We start from the raw sequence: 19,953 nt of genomic DNA on the forward strand, positions 1-19,953 counted from the left end.
GCAGGAAGGAAGCCCTGTTGAAGCCAGGCATGCTCCAGATCAACCCTCTGTCCCCGAGGCTCCAGAGAACTCTAATAGATTCCGGAGATTGGCACTTCTCTCTTGAGTCGGCCCCAAGGGGTTCGCTGTCATCAGAGATTGTGCTACATATGAGTCAGCGATCGAAGGCTTGAAGGCCCATTACATGAGGCCCCAGAACAATGTGCTGGTGAGGCACCGACTCTCTCAATATCAGCAGTGGCCGGGTAAGTCACTAAGAAGCAGCCACGGCCTGGGTGAGAGAGGAAGAACAATTCTGGACACCCTCGTGGCAGGAGTGAGCTCGAGGTATGAGAGGCAGTGACTGCTAGAGTTGGGGAAGAAAGACTTGGGCAGCACCCTGGAGCTGGCGAGAGCACTCGAGCAGGCCCAACTGGGAGCTGACGACCTCATGGGCAAAAGCAGTGCCTTATAAGAGGACCTGGGCATTGAGGCACCTGTGACCCCCACAGCTCAAGCACCGACCGGTGCAGCCATGCATGACTGGGGATGCTATTTCTGTGGACAGGCTCAGCAACCACCCCACCCCCCCAGGCCCCGCAAAGGACTCTTTGTGCTTAGGATGCAATAAGCAAGGGCACTGGGTGAACATCTGCCGGGCTAAAGGGAACCCAAAGAGGGCAACCATGTGTGCAACCCACAAATCATCGCTCAACCCATGCCCAAGTCCTGAAGTGCCTCAGCCTATCCTTGCTGTTTGCCACCAGCGTCTTGCTGCGCTTCATGACGGTACGTGCCACCGGAATTAAAGCATTGTGGGAAGCCATGGCTATCTTGCTGCGTCTCAAGGTTGACGCCACCTAGTCCTTTGTCTGGTCAAGATGAGGGTGGCCATCTTGCTGCACCTCGTGATTGATGCCAGCTTGTCTGCCTGCAGGCTAAGAGGAGAGAGTCGACATCAGCGTGGGGAGCGATAAGGTTTCCGGAGCACTGGCACTGGTTGTCCTGGATCAAGCAATATCTCATCAATTGAATAACTTGACGATGGAGGTGAGAGTAAACGAACATTTGACTGATTGCTTAGTAGACACTTAAAATGTACCTGATGGACTATTGTTTTTTCTTAGTTTCACACTGACACTCTGCGACGATCCAAGGGTATTGTATACTACACCTGACTGTAAAAAGAGTGGGGAGGGGGGTGGTGGATTTTGTAAATTCCGATTATATGTATTGAAGGATTTGTGTGCTCCTGTGCTGCTGGACTTCCTCTGTCACCTTAAAAGCATGACCATTGAGAACTCTGATCCTCCTTCCAATCATGGTGTGGAACAGAAGGTCCCAAAAGCCGGACGCCACAATGCAGTCTCTCCACCCTAAATATTGATCTTCTCCCCCCCCCCCCACCCCCCCACTGTTTCTGAACTTGACTCCCGATTGCAAACCAATAGCTACAAATAGCAGGTGATTCAGTGCGGGGGATCGGGAATTTATTAGAGCCGAGTCACAGCGGCTGCTCAAAGAAAACATCATTAAGTCGAGTAACAGCCCAAGGTAGTCGTGAAAGGGGTAGAAAAGTCCAGGCAAGTGACTGACAACAGCCAAGCAATTAATCGTTTCACACTCCTGGATGCGTACCCACTCCTTTGAATTTTGGGCATGGTAAACAAAATTGCACAGTACCGGTTCTATTCGATTATCGACCTGAAAGCTGCATACCATCAGATTGAGGATTGCCCCTACACAGCATTTGAGGCAGAAGATGGCTCTATCAGTTCCAGAGGGTCCCTTTTGGAATCACAGAGACAGATGGACAAAATGGTTGATGAGTATGGGTTGAAGGCCATCTTCCCTTATCTCGACAATGTCTCCATTTGTGCACACTCTCTGGAAGCCCATGATGCCAACCTCTAGAGTTTTCTCCACACGTCCAAGGCACTGAACTTCACAAACAACTCCAGTAAGTGGGTGTTCCAGATGAAACATGTGGCGATTCTGGGCTATGTGGAGGAGAATGGAGTAATTAGTCCTGACTCCAATCGAATGTGTCCCCTATTAGACCTCCTGATCCTGAAGACCATGAAAGCCTTAAAGAGGTGCTTGGACTTCTTCTACTATGCCTAATGAGTCCCTCACTACACGGATAAGGTCCTGCCCCTCTTAAAGTCCACCTCTTTCCCTAAGTCGGGAGAAGCCCAGGCAGCTTTTGACTACATTTGGAGCAACATCGCAAAGGCCACCATGCATGCAGTGGATGAGAATATACCTTTCTAGGTGGAAAGCAATGTCTCTGATGTAGCTCTGGCCGCTACCCTTAACCAAACAGGCAAGCTTGTTGCCTTTCTCTATCTTATCCTACAAAGCTACGAGCTTCAGAACCCATCCATGGAGAAAGAGGCTCAAGCTATTGTAGAGGTCAACAGGCACTGGAGGCATTATCTGACCGGCAGAAAATTTACACTGCTCACCGATCAGCGATCGGTGGCATTTATGTTTAATAATTTCAAAAAGGGGAAAAATAAAGAATAATAAGATCACTAAGTGGAGGATTGAACTCTCCACCTATAATTATGACATAGCATATAGGCCAAGTACTCTCAATAAACTTCCAGATGCCCTGTCAAGAGGAAGCTATGCCTGTGCACACACCAACCAATTGCGGACACGGCACGATGAGTTTTGCCACTCAGGCATCACTCCATGGCTCATTTCATCAAGCCGCACTTCTACCGCCCCAACGAAGCACACACGATAAAGGCATCCTGCCCCTTTGAATGACTCAGTGTTGATTTCAAGGATTCCCTCCCTTCCACCAACAGAAATATGTATTTTCTCAATGTTATCGACGAGTATTCACGTTTTCAGATCACCATCCCCTGCTGAGACATGACCACCATCACAGTCATCAGGATATTGCAATCTATTTTTACCCTGTTCGGGTATCCCAGCTATATCCATAGTGACCGGGGCTCATCATTTATAAGTGAAGAGCTACGCCATTTCCTGCTTGTAATGGGCATTGCCGCAAGTAGGACGACTAGCTACAATCCCCGATGGAATGGACAAGTTGAATAAGAGAACGTGACTGTATGGAAGGCCGTGAAATTGGCTCTCTGGTCCAAAGGCCTTCCACTGGCAGGAAGTCCTATCTATGGCACTCCACTCCATAAGGTCGCTCCTCTGTACGGCGACCAACGAAACATCTCATGAGCTTAATTTTATGTTCCAGAGGAAATACACATCTGGGTCTACTCTCCCAGCTTCGCTAATGGCACCAGAGCCAGTCCTGCTGATAAAGCATGCAAGGAGGAGACAGGTCCCCTGATTGAGAGGGTGCACCTGCTGTATGCCAACCCAATGTATGCCTACGTGGCATCCCCTAATGACAGAGAGGACATTACCTCGATCAGAGACCTGGCACCCGCTGGAACTGAGGATCCGATACCTCAAGTGAGCCAGGGACGACTGGGTACCCCACTCAGGGTCCCAGAGGACACTGCTCGAGAAGTGGTCTAAACCACCCCACAACCTGAGACCCACTGACCCTATTCTACATGGGGATCCAGGAAATTCAGGAAGCCCAAAGTCCTCCAGTACTGCGGCACTCAACCAGAATTACCAGATCCCCTGACAGACTTAAATTGTAAATATTTGTAAATTATTGGTTTTTTTTTTGAATGAGTGGTCTCCGTTTTTCACCCACAGGCTCAATTCTGAAGGAATGGGTGAATTCAGTGAACTGGAATTCACTGTCAATATATTGTTCAATATATTGTTCAGATGGCTGGCTCCTCCCTTGGCTCCACCCTCACCTACCCAATATAAACCCTGGTTTTCCCACGTTACCTCAGATTCACCTGAGGACTATTGTGTCTACCAGCCATTGATTGTAAGCTATTAAAAGCGTGTTTATACTCCTCACCTGTCTCTGAGGGCAATCCGTCGCGTTACACAACCCAATACATTTTGGAGATCTCAGACAAGGGGACATCGTACAAACTCCTTAAAGACAGCACCCGATTTGAACCTGGATTTCTGGTGCTGAAACAATCATGCTAACTGTGCTACCCACAATTATAAATTTGATTGAACTACTCTAAATATTGCCAGTCTGAAAATAGGTGATAATGGATGAACTTCTGAAATTAGTAGCATAGTTCATTGGTAAGCTGTTAAGATCATTTTAACTGTGGAAATCAATGCAGATAAATTTCTAGATCTTTTAATCATCTCTTTTTTTTAATGTATCATGTGCATTTTTTCCATTCGGATTAATTCAATTCCAGATATTTTCTTCCAATATGAGACAAGCTCATAAGGCCATATTTATGAAATGAAACTCATCTTGACCTCTACTCACAGCAAGTGTTGCCTGGTCTGTAACATATACTGATTAACTCCAACTGACCTGCTGCACAAATTAAATATCAAAACAGTTAGAAGACCAGTAGTAGCCAGCGTGGTTTTGTATGTGGTAGATCACGTCTAAAGAATCTTATAGAGTTTTTCGAGAAGGTTACTAAAAAGGATGATGAGGGGAAGGTGGTGGGTGTTGTCTATTTGTACTTTACTAAGGCTTTTAAAAAGGTTCCCCATAAGAGGTTAGTAAGAAAGGTATTAATGATGAAGTAGTGAAATGGATTCAACAATGTTTGGATGGGTGATGCCAGAGTAGTAACGGAAAATTGTTTGTCAAATTGAAGGACGGTGACGAGTGGAGTGCCTCAGGGATCGGTACTGGGTCCACTGCTGTTTGTCATATATATTAATGACCTAGATGATAGGGTGGCAAATTGGATTAGTAAATTTGCAGATGATACAAAGGTGTTGTGGACATTGAGGAAGATTATCAAAGCTTCCAGGGTGATATAGGACAGTTAGAAGAGTGGGCTGAAAGTTGGCAGATGGAGTTTACTACTGATAAATGTGAGGTGTTACATTTTGGTAGGACTAATCAAAATAAGATGTACATGTTAAATGATAGACAAATGAGGAGCAGAGAGTAACAAAGGGATTTAGGAGTCAGGGTACATAGTTCTCAGAGTTGCATCACATGTGGATATGGAGATGAAGAAGGCATTTAGTATGTTGGCTTTCATAAATCAGAGTATATAACACAGGAGTTGGGATATTTATGTTGAAATTGTATAAGGCATTGGTAAGGCCAAAAATGGAATATTGTTTGCGGTTTTGATTGCCAAATTACGGCAAGGATATAAACAGTATAGAGAGAGTGCAGAGGAGATTTACAAGAAAGTTGCCGTTGTTTAAGAGTTTGAGCTACAAGGAAAGGTTGAACAGGTTGGAACTTTATTCCCTAGAGCATAGAAGGTCAAGGAGTGATTTGATAGACATATTCAAAATTATAAAAGGGACAGATAGTGTCAATGTGGATAGGTTTTTTCCACTGAGAGTGGGGGAGATTCAAACAAGAGGGCATGGATTGAGAGTAAAAGAGGAAAAGTTTAAGGTAAATATAAGAGGGAATTTCTTCACGCGGGGGTGTGGAATGAACTTCAGTCAGTGGTGGTAGAAGCGAGGTCGATGTTAATATTCAAGGAAAGGTTGGAAAGGTATATGAACAGGAGAGGTATGGAGAGTCATGGGCCAAATGTGGGTCAGTGAGACTAGGTGGGAGACAATGTTTGGGATGGACTAGTAGGGCCAAACTGGCCATTTTCTGTGCTGTAAATGGTTATATGGTTATAAGGGAGTGATAGAAAAATAATAGGTGATAGTGAAAGAAAATGTAGCCAAAGTCATTCATTTCTTTAAAAAAAACAGTGCTTACATGTGCAGTCTTCATACAGAGGGAGCTTCAGGAAGGCAGGTGCTCTTTTTAGAAATGATACTGAAAGAGTTACTTCCTCTCCAGCATTGCGTAGAACTTGAACCTGCATTTCATTATGGGATAAAAAAGGTATAAACACAACTGTATTAATTTCACAAGGAAACAATGCCGAGTATTCCTAATTTAAAGAGGCTATGGATTTATTAACATATGCATTCGAATTGTATGCCCTGCCAGTTAAATAAAAAACAAAGCACCAAAGCTAAAATGATTTTCCTCAGAAACATTCAAATGAAGATGAGCTACTCAAACAATTCTATTGCTTTTAATGAAGAGCTGGAGAGAGAACAGAGAGTTGTGAAGCACTAATATATGCAGAAAGCACAATGCTAAGACTAGGATTTATATCACTGATCATCAAAACTAAAATAAACTGATGCACAACAGATACATCTATAAATATATATCTTTCAGAGTGGCTGTCATCAGAAACCAAAGTCAAATTGCTTTTGAGCTTCCCTTTCAGTTCTACTTATTTCTGAATTGAGTGACAGACACTGTTGTATCTCTCAAAACACATGCTAATGAGGACAAGAGAAATATCAAGTATCTGTTGAAATCCTGATTTGGGATTACAGATAAGATTTAACATCTGTCTTTGGATCAGGCTCACTGGACCTTTCAGTTAATAGGTGAGATATGTGATTATTATAATCCACAGCCTGAATGGCAGGTTCTTCATTGGGATTTAAGAATGTTCTCACCACTCTTGTTAAAAATGTCAAAAATGTGAGATTTACATGGCTAACACTGTTAATATACAAAATGTAACGAAAAGGGAAGTTGTCACTTGAGAAAAACTATTGGGTAAATTGATTTGAAGGAGTAGTCTAAAATAGGCAAAATTAAACAGATTGCCCATGTCCTGTCGCACCCTAACAACTATCCCTCCAGTATAATACAGAAGTGCTTAAGAGTGGCTAAGTGATAATACTTACTTTATGGCATCACCTGACTTTAAACTAAACCCTATTGACTTTTGAGTATTGAAAAATATTTGACTGTTCATTATATGCATATGTTTTGGGTATGAATTCCATGTTTAATAATTTGTCATGTATTCAAAACTTGTTTGATTTAACTACAGTGTTTGATGAAATACAACAGAAAAAAAACCTCAAATCACAAAATTAAAACAAAGGTCTACTACTCTCCTTCCACCTGCCTATTCACTTCTCCCGCCTTCCCTTACCATTATCCAATCCCCTTAAGCTGCTTAGCCCTCCTCTTTTTTCCCCTTGATCTAACTGAGATCACCCCCCTCCTACTTAGTATCGAGAATGGGTCTCAATCTCAAACATTGACGATTTCTACCCATGGGCACTGCCTGAGTTCCTCCAGTGTTTCATTCTTTGTCTGATGCAAATTGGGCTCGATGCAAAAACACTCTCAAAACTGATGCTGTTTGCCACAGAGGAGTATTGAACAATAGAGACCAGCACAGAATGTTCAAAATGATTTGGGGTTTGGATATCTCTCTGGCAATAAAATTATTCCTCCTGCCATAATGGGCATCGGTTAATTCACCATAATCTATGGGATCTCGCAGGAAATATTTCAAGCCTCTTTCTCCATGTTTTTGATATGTGACCAGATGTTTGTTTGCCATTTGTAAGTTGCTTGATGTTCTTAGATGATCTACAATTGGGCAGGGCAACCCTATGTGACTCCCATTCTTCATCTTATGGATGAGCTCAGGTCACTAAACCACATGCATATTCCTGACATTTATTTCAGAGATCTCTAAAGCTTAGGTGACATTTGTTGATCATATACTGTTACTGAAAAGGGGGTAGTCTCAAATCCACGTCCACACCTCAGAAAAAGACACAAGTTATTGGGAATTTCACATTTATCATTGGGAAGGAAACAAGTGTTTGAATGATGTAATATAGGTGTTCAATTTAAACAATATATTTTGGCCATTTTCAACCTTTATTAATGGGTTCCCCAAAATACCACTATCTTGCTAAATGGAACTTTTAAGTAGAAAGTGTTAATGAAATTCACTTCCATCTCAGTGCAGCACTTCCTAACTTCAATAACACATCCTAGATTATACCAGAGAGCACAGGAATGGACAGGGTGTCAGTCACCCTCCTTTTCACACCCACACTTACACTCAGCCTGCGTCTCATTCAGCCAGATGCATCTTCCCATTTAGCCTTCCCGTTACGCTGGAAAACCTCAGCATAGTGGGATAGCTGAATTGTGGGTGTTGCCTACCAACACCACTTTGCACCGTGACAAGTTCCAGTTTAATCAGTAAGTGTCCAGCTCATGAATCATCATCCATTCTGCTAATCCAGTCTGCTTTCAACCAGAAATATTAGCATGTGCCAGTGTTTACTTTGGTAACTGTCAGTCAGCAGAAAGGGGATGCAATAACTTACAGAACAATACAGAGATGGAGAGAGAGAGAAATTCTCTCTCCGATGAGACTATCAGAACTTGTTCAATTTGCTAAATGATTGTCAAGTCACACCAACATCATGCACTTTGTAGCAATGGAAGGCCAACAGAAAGATTATAAATTACATATAGAAATTTTTACTGTTGGCTCTATTGTGCATGGGCAGAAGTTTTGCTCATTTGAACAGTGCATTTGAGCCCAGGATTTAGTAACTGCTATCTTTCCTTTGTTTTGATTAGTTGTTTTAACCTGTAATATTTGTCAGATTTCAGATTTATTGTCGTAGTACATAGATGACATCACATATAGCCCTGAGATTTTTTTGTTCCCTGTGGTCCAGGGAGAATTTCAACTCATAGGTAAATGTAAATTGTGCTCAAAATAAAAAAAATATGTATACAAAGAAGAAATGAAAACAAATTTAGAAATGTAAACAGACTTGTGCAATACTGAAAAAAAATGAATATACAGTAATAAATAAAGTGCATAGTAAATCCTTAAATGAGTCTCAGATTGAGTTTGTTGATAAGGAATTTGATGGCGGAGAGGTAGCAACTATATATTTTTCCTCATGGCAGCGGTAAGAACAGAGCATGGCCTGGGTAGAGTGGATCCTTGATGATTGCTGCCGCTCTCCAATGGTAGCATTCCAAGTTGATTTTCTTGATGGTGGAAAGTTTTGCCTGTGATGTACTGGGCTGTGTCAACTACCATTTTCAAGGTTTTCTGCTCAGAAGTATTGGTGCCCTCACTAGGCATTGATACAGCCGGTCAGCACAATTTCCACTACACATCTATGGATGTTTGCCAAGGTCTCTGATGTCACACCAAACCTCAGCCAACTCTTGAGGAAGTTAACTCCCAGGAATTTAAATTTGCTCACCTCTGATCCTACAATGTCCATTTGATCATACATCGCTGGATTTCCTTTTTTAAAGTCAGAAATCAGCTCCTTGGTTTTGGTGACACTGAGTGAGAGGTTGTTGTTAGCACACCATTCAGCCAGGTTTTCTATCTCCCTCCTGTATGCTGACTCATCACCCCTTTTTTATACAGCCCACTACCGTGGTATTGTAAGCAAATTTATAAATCATGTTGTCATACTGAGCCACACAGTCATAGGTGCAAATAAAGTAGAGCAGAGGGGTGAGTACACAACCCTGTGGTGTTCTGGTGCTGAATGTGGTGGTACACCACCGACCTACTGAAGGGAGCAACCTCTGTACCTGCAGGAGAGTATGGGGGACAGGATAACACCTGGCTGGCTGTCAATCAGCCGACCTGAATGGATCAAGCCCCACCTGGTTGGGTTTCAATCACCCTCCAGGATATAAGCCTGAGCTGGCCCTCTGAAGACTCACTCAAAGTTTACAGCAGTATAGCCAGCCCTGCTCTGTGGATGTCTTTGCCGATTAAAAGCCTGTTGCACAGTCTCTTCGGTTTTGTGTGTTTGCTTCTGTCTAACAGCGCACCACAATTTAATCAGTAACGTCATTTTTACAAGGCTGCTATGGAAAAACTCCTGAGTGGCGGGAGCCTTGAAATCGACCCACGCCACCCGGAAGCCCAAACACGCTTCGAGATCTGGAGCCACATTGTCGAAGCAATCATCAAGGTGCATGCAGACAACATTCTGGACTCCAATCGAAAGAAACTTGTCTTACTCTGATCCAAGCTGGGTCCTCATGCCTTCCAGGCAACCAAAGGTTGCTCCAAGTTCAAAGAAGCAATGGGCACTCTCGAGACCTTGTACAAACCCCCCACGAATGTGGTCTTCGCAAGGTACCTCCTGAATACCCGAGCCCAGCAACCCGGGGAGACGGCTGAGTCTTACCTGGGACACCTGCGTGAGTTGGTCCAACTGTGTCTGGCTGAATCCGGGGTAAATGAAGAGGAGGTTAAGAGACTGATCCAGGACACCTTCGTCCGAGAGCTACGCTTGAGGGTCAGCTGCTGGAAGAAAATATCTACCCCCTGGCCAAGACAGTGGTAGTAGTCCGAACCCTGGAAGCTGCAGACCAGCACACAGAAATCTTAGACTCCAGGCTCACCCAAGCCTTCTCGTGGTTGCCTCACACTGCTGCTGTGGCCCTAGACCAAGCTGAGGAAGGAAACATCGCTGCGATGGGTGCCCAGCACCCCTGTAAGTACTATGGGTCCCAGTGTGGGTCAGACCATAGATCGCATCAAAACTGCCCGGCTAGGAACCAATACTACTCCCAATGTGGCAAGAAAGGCCACTTTGCTAAAGTGCACCTCTCAAAGCCAGCCAGCAGCTCAGTGGCCCTCTACAACCTCCCTACCCCCTCCCCGCGGACCCCACCAACTGTGCATTCCGAGCGATTCCATTGCCCCCACTACCACTTCTGGCATCCTCGACCCTGGCGGCACAACTTCTGGCCCTGCCGGCAATGAATGTCATGTGTGCCCCGCGCATCTGGACCAGCCCCCGCCCTCGCCAGCGCCACCCGCCGAAGACTACAGTGACATCACTTCTGGCTTAATATCACTTCCGGCCCACGAAGTGACAGCACTTCTGCCGACCATGATGACATCACTTCCCCCGGCGCGACAAACACAGCCGGGGAAGGAGGCCAGCCATGCCTCAGCCTCCCATGCGGTGCCGCCATCTCAGAGGCTGACACCAGAGGCCGACACCAGGGCCCTCCGACAACAACACGATCAATATGGGCGATGACCAGGCCGCCCTACTGATGCTCCCCACACCTCTGGACACCATTAATCACTGCACCCCACAACCGATGATGATGTGGTCAACACAGGCGATGACCAGGCCACCATACTGATGCTCCCCACGCCTCCGGACGCCATTAATCACCACCTACTGCACCCCATGACTACGGAGGACATCACTGGTCGATACTCACCTTGCATGCTGCCTGCAGAGGACACCCACAACCACGACTCCCCTCCACAGCCAGAGATCGACAACTCAGACCCCCGAGACAGTCCTAGCAGCCACCTCTCTGACCAGGAACATTCACCTTGGACGCTCCATGATGGACATGCAAATCAATGGGCAGGTAACAAAGTACCTGTTCGACAGTGGCAGCACTGAGAGTTTTATTCACTTGAGCGTGGCCTATTCCCTTAAACTGAAAATCCACCCCACCACCTTTCCTATCACCCTCGCCACCAAGGACTGGACTGTTGGTACCCTCGGGCGCTGCTCAGCTGATATAACTGTGGGGGGGAGACGTACATGGGGTTAAGGCTCCTGGTCATGCCCAAACTCTGTGCCCCAGTCCACCTGGGCCTAGATTCCAGTGCCACCTGCAGAGCATCACCCTTTCCTTCGGGGGGGGGGCCCCAACCTCAACTCACGCTACACAGCACGCCAACCTACCAGCTCCGGCCAACCTGCAGCCTCTCCACACTGTGCAGAAGTAGGCACTATTGCGCCGCAGACAGAGATTTTATCAAGGCGGAGCTGCGGCGAGTTCTGACAGAAGGTGTGAGAGCCCAGCAGCAGCCCTTGGAGAACCCAAGTCCTGGTGGTCAAGGGGGGAAGTAAACTGAGGATGGTCGTGGATTACAGCCAGACCATAAACCGGTACACTCAACTAGACGCCTACACCCTGCCGAGGATAGCTGACATGGTCGATGAGATAGCCCGCTACCGGGTTTTCTTCACGATTGACATGAAGTTGGCCTATCACCAAATCCCGATTTACCCGCGGGACAAGCCCTACACCGCCTTCGAGGCAGACGGGCATTTGTACCAGTTCCTCCGAGTTCCTTTTTGGGTAACGAACAGGGTCTCCAAAAAAAAATAAAAAATCTCCATCTTCCAACGGGAGATGGACCATATGGTAGACCAGCACAAGTTGAAGACGATATTCCCAGGGCAGATTTGGGACACCCAGGTCCTCCTTGAGCACCAGAGGCCCACTTCAGCCATGGGGGAAGAAAGAAACTGCCCCCCCCACTCATCCAATACGACACACACACTTTGACCCCAGCCCCTCCAGCCACCCCTCCGCGCTGCACACCAGTCCCTCCGAACCCCATCGCCAAACCCCCCCACACCCCCTCTGACCAGTGACCAGGAACCAGTCCTGTGACGGTCGCAGTGACCCCGACGGCTGCCAGATCATCTCAACCTGTAAATACTGTATATTGTGTGTGATTTTTCTTTTGTAAATGCACCCTACCCCCCCACCAGGCAATTTTAAAGAAGGGTGAATGTGGTGGTACACCACCAGCCTGCTGCAGGGGGCAACCTCTACACCTGCAGGAGAGCATGGGGGACAGGACAATAATTGGCCGGCTGTCAATCAGCCGACCTGAATTGATCAAGTCCCACCCGGTCGGGTGTCAAACACCCTCCGGAATATAAACCTGAGCCGGCCCTCCGAAGATTCACTCAGAGTTTACAGCAGTATAGCCAGCTCTTCTCTGTGGATGTCTTTGCCGATTAAAGTTTATTCGGTTTTGTGTTTGCTTCTATCTAACAGCGCACCACACTGATGGCCATTGTAGAGATGTTCTTGCCAACCCTCACTGATTGGGGTCTGGAGGAAATCCAGATTCCAATTGCACAGCGGGGTATTGTAGAAGTAAGGGTCTGCTTTGCAAAGGTCTCCCTTTCTAAATAAGGGTGTGCCCTGCTGCTTTGCAAAAGAATGCTGAGGTTATAAATATTCAGAGAATGAGGAGCCACATGACAAAAATGCCGGGCAACCTCTGCCCAGCTAGTAAGTTTCCACAGCTTGGATTTTCTCCAGTTCAGGTGACATGCAAGAACAATGCCTGAGGAAAGGAGAACCTGTTTACTTGATTGGATCACATAATGATGCAATTTGCAGATGAATAGTGTATAGCTTAATGCTGATTGGGTAATGCTTGTCACATGGGAGAAGACTGCTTCTTAGATTGGTTAGTCAGATTGTGGAGGGTAGACAAACTGATGAAATTGTACATTTGGAGACCTCCTGATCCCCTGTTTTCCTTGGTTTAACTCTCTTGAACACAGCCCACATGTCATCTTCAGATACTGACAGTCGAGGATCATCAGGGGATTTAGGTTGCACAGTGGTTCTTCCTTGTTCTGGTAGTTCAGTCAGTCGAACAGGCATTGAGCTGATATGGGAGTGAAGTTTTTGTTGCCTTCTATTGCACCAGTTTGGTTAAGGGACATTTATACTGAGGTGATGTGGAAGTGTGGGAGTAGTGCATGTTAAATTGTGCAATTGGTTGTGTTTGGATTGTCAAATTGTCAAAGGGCTGTTTTTATCAGCAATTATACAGCTGAGAGTCTAAAAGGACAGCACCAGAATAATGGCCCATGATTTACTCTTTCTCTCTGCATTTGTATACTGAAGGTTATTACAAGAGATTATGGGGCAATTCCTCTGTCCTTTTGTTTCTGAAAACTACATTATACTTATGAGCCATTAGTGTTAATAACTGAGTAGAGATGGCAAAAAAAGGGAAAATAAACAAGACATGCCACATATGTATTAAGGTGCCTGTTTAGTGCTTTTAGGAAAATATGAAACCTTTTGTTTTATTTTGTCAAAATTTAATGGATGATGAAGATTAAATTACGTCCAATTAGTAAACAGTTAATTCTTTTCTGGAGCAACATCAGTTCCTACCAATGCTGAGATAAAAGCAGACCTTAACAAGTGAAAAGGCACTATATCTGTTTCTATCTCCCATCTTTTCCTCCCCTGTCTGGTTCCATCTCCCCAACAACCCCATCTCACCTGAATCTTGCCCACTCATCACTTGCAACTCCACCCCTCCCTCTCACCTCCTAATACTGACTATATCCCTACACACTCTCTCTTAGTCCGATGCAGGGCCTCAACGCAAAACATCAACTATCTCTTCCGTCCCCAGAGAATGTTTTAAGCATTGTTGCACACCAGTATAATAAACAGGGCAGCCAGCACAATGAAGGAATTGCTGAAGATTTTCATTCTCTGAAATACATTCATTTCAAATTACTAAATTAATGAACTTTGACCTTAACCCAAGGCTAGAAGTTCATTAGCTGTTTGTCAGGGAATTAAAATAACATTTCTCAAAATGTGTTCAGGTTGATTACTTTGTTTCACTGCCACCAAAGAAATCAGTGGGAAAACTTTCAGTTCGAGTGGCTCTCTGGCAATTTGTGTATCCATCCCTTCAACCAGGCCATTTCACACTAAATAACAGGGATGAAACGCAATTACTCAAAGCAGCCACACTCTCAAAGTGCCATTAATGTGTAGAACATAAAACAGTACAGCTCAGAACAGGACTTTTGGGTCATGTGTCAGTATGAAACACAATGTCCAAATCAAACTAAAACTCTCTTGTGCTTGACAGATATCCCTCTATTGCCTTCATGTTCATGTGTCTATGAAGAAAACTCCTAAATGTTAATGTATCTTGTTCCACCTTGCAACCTATTCCAGGCACCCACAACTGTGTAAAAGATTTGTCTCACACAATTTACTATGGTTTTTTTTTACACTGGGGAAAAGATTCTTACTCTTTATCCTATCAATGCCTCTCATGCTCTTGTAATATTCTGTCAGGCATACTCTTCAGCCTCTGATGCTCCAAAGAGAAAAAAAAACAAGTTTTTCAGCCTCTGCCCAAAACCTGTATCCTCTAAATCAGACAACATCCTGTTGAACCTTTTTCAAAGCCTCCATATCCTTCCTGTAATAGGGTGACCAGAATTGTACATAGTATTCAAAGTGCAGCCTAACCAAAGTTTTAAATAATTGAACATGAACTTTTAAATCATTGAACATTTGTACTCAATGTCCCATGCAACGAAGGCAAGCATACTTGAGCAACCACTTTCCTGGACACTTACAGTGAGCTATGGACTTGGACACCTACAGTGAGCTATGGACCTGGACACCCAGATATCTTTACACATCATTGCTATTAAGCCTCCAGCCATTAACTGTATATTTCCCCTTCTCGTTTGACCTCCCAATACCTAACACACATCTGGATTAAACTCCACCTGCCAGTTCTCTGCCCATATTTATAACTGATGAATTCTCTGATAGCCACAACTCTGCTAACCTTAATGTCATCTGAAAAAAAAACACACAAATGCTGGAGAAACACAGCAGGTCAAACAGTGCCTTTATGTAGCAAAGTTGAAGATACATCACCAACGTTTTGGGCTTGAGCCCTTCATCAAGGTGTGGGGGAGCATGAAAGATGTCTGAACAAAAAGGAGAAGGGAGGAGGGAGGATGGTGAAGGTGGGAGATGATAGGTGGGGGGAGGAGTCTAGGCTAGGTGGAGAGAGAATGGAAGTAGGAACTGGAATAACAATTAGTTATAGGGGAAGTGGGGGGGAGGCAAACTGATTAGTGGAATGCAGTGAACTCGATGTTCATGCCCTGGGGTTGGAGGGTGCCCATCGAAAAATGAGATGTTGTTCCTCCAATCTGTGGGTGGTCACGATAGGGTAGTGTGAAATGCCATGGACAGACATGTGAGATTGAGAGTGTGACTCAGAATTGAAATGGTTGTCTATGGGGAGGTCACTTTTGTGGCAGACGGAGAGGAGGTGATCTCCTAATCTGCGACCAGTCTCACTGATGTCGAGAAAGCCACAGAGGGTGCACTGGATGCAGTAAATGAGTCCTTTGAGGTACAGACAAAGTGTTGCTTCACCTGAAAGATATGTTAGGGACCTCGAACTGTGGTGAGGGAGGAGGTATGGCTGCAGATATTACACCTCCTACAACCACAATGGAAGGTGCAGGGGAGGGTGATGGGTGGAGAGGGAAGAGGGCACAAGGGAGTCATGGAGGGAGTGATCCTTACAGAAACCTGAGATGAGAGGAGAACGAAATATGTGTCTGGTGGTGGGGTACTGTGGTAAGTGCTGTAAATTCCGGCAGATAATGTGTTGGATGCGGAGGCTGGTGGGGTGGTAGGTGAGGACAAGGGGGATTCTGTGTTTATTGTTTCTAGGGGTGGGGGTGCTAAGGCAGATGAGCGGGAAATGGAGACATATCGGCCAGGACTGAGCTTATGGTGGTGGAAGGGAGGCCATATTTATGGAAGAAGGCAGACATTTCAGAAGCTCTGGACTGGAAGACTTAATCTTGGGAGCAGATGTGGCAGAAACATAGAAATTGAGAGAAGGGGATGGAGTCCTTGCAGGGGACAGAGTGTGAGGACTATCTTTACCTTTGCTCCATAAAGGCACTGTTTGACCTGCTGAGTTTCTCCAGCATTTGTGTGTTTTTTCACTTAACCATGTTGTCAATAGAATCCTGTGTTTTACCCCTTAATTTCATCTGAGAATTTACTAATCATTCCACCTGCTTTTTCATCCCAATCTTTTATGTATATCACAAACAACAGGGATCCCAACACAGATCCCTGTGGAACACCACTATTCACAGGCATCCAGCCAGAAATAACAGCCTTCCATCATTACCCTCTGCCTTTTATCGGCCAGCCAATTCCTTATCCAATTCACTGTGATCCTATGTATCTATACCTTCTCGCCAGCTTACCATGAGGGACTTTGTTAAACACTTGACTAAAATCCATGTGGACAACATCCACAATCCTACACTCAGCAGGTCAACTTTGTCACTCTTCAAAAAACTCAGTGAAATTGGAAGGACATGATCTTCCCCTCACAAAGCCTCACTGTCCCTAATCTGGCCTTCTAATTATCCTTAGCTACTTTCCAGTCTTCTGGGGCATACCCTGCAGCTAAAAGGATCTTATGAAGCCCAGCAACCTTTTCAATATATCTTTCATTTCATATGCCATCAGGACCCTTAATGCTCCTCAAAAGACCAAGCACTACCTCTTTTTTTCATCCCAGCCCTAACACATCAGCATTCTCCAGTTATGTCATGTCCTTCTCCTTGGTAAAAACTGATGCAAAGTACTCATTTAGTGCCTTATTCACTTCCTCTGACTCCGAGCATAAATTCCCTTCTTTGTCCTTGAATGTCCTAATTCTCTCCCTTGTCATCCTGTTGAGATTCTCTTGAATCTTGCTCATTTCTTGGCCTCCTTTTCCTTCCTAATTCCTTGCATGAGCTCTTTGCTGAATTCCTTCCAGGATCTTCTCTGATTGTAGCTCCCAGATCATTACATGTGCTTCCTTTTTGTTTGTTTTTGACTAGATTCATGTCCTCTCTTACCTTGCCATCCCTGACCTTACTTTGCACTGAAGCAGGTCAGCCTGGGCTCAAATTAGTTGGCTCTATGTCATTTGAGGGCTTACCTGATCACAGCTGCTTCCAAATAAATCCCCATAGCTTCTGTCCAATAATGGTATCATTCATCCTTCCCAATTTAAAACTTTTCTAAAATTTTCCCCAACTAATTCTTCCTTTGAAACTTAAAGAATTTCGATCGCCATTTCCAAAATGCTCTTCCACTGAAATTGCAATCATCTGACCAAGATCATTTGCTAACACAAGGTCCTTTACTGGTTGGACTATGTACATTCTACTTCAAGAAGTCCTTCTGGACACACTTAACAAAATCTGACTCATCAAAGGCTTTAGCACAAGGGACATCCCAGTTAATATTGGGAAAAGTAAAGTCGCCACTAAGATTATCCTGCTTTTGCAATTTTCCATAACTTTTCTATGTAATACCTTGGGTGGCTCAGTAAGCGTTAATGGTTCGTGCAACCTATTACAGCACCAGTAACAAGAGTTTGAACATGACGCTGTCTGTAAGAAGTTAGCATGTTCTCCCTATGACAGTACAAGTTTCCTCAGGTTTCCTGACATATGGGTGTGAATGGGTGGCTTGGACCTGTGGACCAGAAGGGCCTGTTACCGAGCTATATCTCTAAAATTAGAAAAAAATAAATTAATTGATTATATCTAGTCCTCCAGCTCCTGATAGCTATTGGGATGCCTTTTGTATAGCTCTATTGAGTGATTGCACCTTTCTTATTTCTGAACTCTACTCACACTGCTTCAGTAGTTGATCTTAGTTCCTTCTGAGTACCTTTGTGACACTGTCTCTGATAAACAATGCTACATGCTTCCTTCTTTTATCTCCTTTCTTATCCAATCTAAAACAGTGGAACTCAGGAGCAATGAGCTGCCAATCTTATCTCCTATCTCTCTTGCACCCAAATCTCTGTAATGACCACAATACCATAATTTCAACACAATATCATAGTTCCAGACCAGGCACTAAGCTCATCTACGTTTTCCACAGAACTCGTTGAATTAAAATAAATACACTTCTGCCTATGTTGCCATTCATCTGTTCCTTCTTTGCCTTCCTTTCAATCTTAATTGTTTGAGCATCAGCCATCCCTCCGTTGCTCTATTTACAGTCCTGCTGCTCTTCTTTTCACCCTGCTGCCAATCTAAATCCTTCCAAGTAGTACAAGAGAACCTCCCTGTGAAGATATTTGTTCATCTCCAGTTCAGGTGTAACACATTCCTCTTGTACAGGTCCCAAATCTGTCTTGGATTACTTAGGTTAGTATTTTCCCTAGTTTGTTAGTCATGTTGTAAAATAGATTTTTTTTGGGTTTCCTGAAAACAAATGCAACTTTAGAACTTCAAACAATTAAAGGCAACATCAGCCTCATTAAGCAGAAACTCACCCAGACAGCCGCACGCATATCGTGGGTGCAAGAATAATGTGAAAGGATAGACACAAATTAGAAGCATTCTCCACTCGCCTGGAGTACAGTTCCACCAATTCTCATGCTCAACATCAATTGTCCCATACTTGGTTGGCACCCAAAATGTTCACCTTTCTCTTCTTCTTTGGCTTGGCTTCGCGGACGAAGATTTATGGAGGGGGTAAAAAGTCCACGTCAGCTGCAGGCTCGTTTGTGGCTGACAAGTCCGATGCGGGACAGGCAGACACGATTGCAGCGGTTGCAAGGGAAAATTGGTTGGTTGGGGTTGGGTGTTGGGTTTTTCCTCCTTTGCCTTTTGTCAGTGAGGTGGGCTCTGCGGTCTTCTTCAAAGGAGGTTGCTGCCCGCCAAACTGTGAGGCGCCAAGATGCACGGTTTGAGGCGTTATCAGCCCACTGGCGGTGGTCAATGTGGCAGGCACCAAGAGATTTCTTTAGGCAGTCCTTGTACCTTTTCTTTGGTGCACCTCTGTCACGGTGGCCAGTGGAGAGCTCGCCATATAACAGGATCTTGGGAAGGCGATGGTCCTCCATTCTGGAGACGTGACCCATCCAGCGCAGCTGGATCTTCAGCAGCGTGGACTCGATGCTGTCGACCTCTGCCATCTCGAGTACTTCAACGTTAGGGGTGTAAGCGCTCCAATGGATGTTGAGGATGGAGCGGAGACAACGCTGGTGGAAGCGTTCTAGGAGCCGTAGGTGGTGCCGGTAGATGACCCATGATTCGGAGCCGAACAGGAGTGTGGGTATGACAACGGCTCTGTATACGCTTATCTTTGTGAGGTTTTTCAGTTGGTTGTTTTTCCAGACTCTTTTGTGTAGTCTTCCAAAGGCGCTATTTGCCTTGGCGAGTCTGTTGTCTATCTCATTGTCGATCCTTGCATCTGATGAAATGGTGCAGCCGAGATAGGTAAACTGGTTGACCGTTTTGAGTTTTGTGTGCCCGATGGAGATGTGGGGGGGCTGGTAGTCATGGTGGGGAGCTGGCTGATGGAGGACCTCAGTTTTCTTCAGGCTGACTTCCAGGCCAAACATTTTGGCAGTTTCCGCAAAGGTGCTTTTCACCTTTCTACCATGG

At 45.0% G+C, this 19,953-nt stretch overlaps 1 protein-coding gene across 1 annotated transcript in view; it reads right to left on the reverse strand.

The window, feature by feature from the left end:
• sntg1 (syntrophin, gamma 1) overlaps positions 1 to 19,953 on the reverse strand; it is a 149,912-nt gene that overhangs the window by 87,945 nt on the left and 42,014 nt on the right. Inside the window, exon 7 of the mRNA XM_069915697.1 lies at positions 5,771 to 5,873. Within this exon, the coding sequence (XP_069771798.1) occupies positions 5,771 to 5,873 (103 nt within the window). The remainder of the gene's footprint in view (positions 1 to 5,770; positions 5,874 to 19,953) is intronic.

The sequence above is a fragment of the Narcine bancroftii genome, chromosome 2, assembly GCF_036971445.1.
Source record: "Narcine bancroftii isolate sNarBan1 chromosome 2, sNarBan1.hap1, whole genome shotgun sequence".
Taxonomy (NCBI): Eukaryota; Metazoa; Chordata; class Chondrichthyes; order Torpediniformes; family Narcinidae; genus Narcine; species Narcine bancroftii.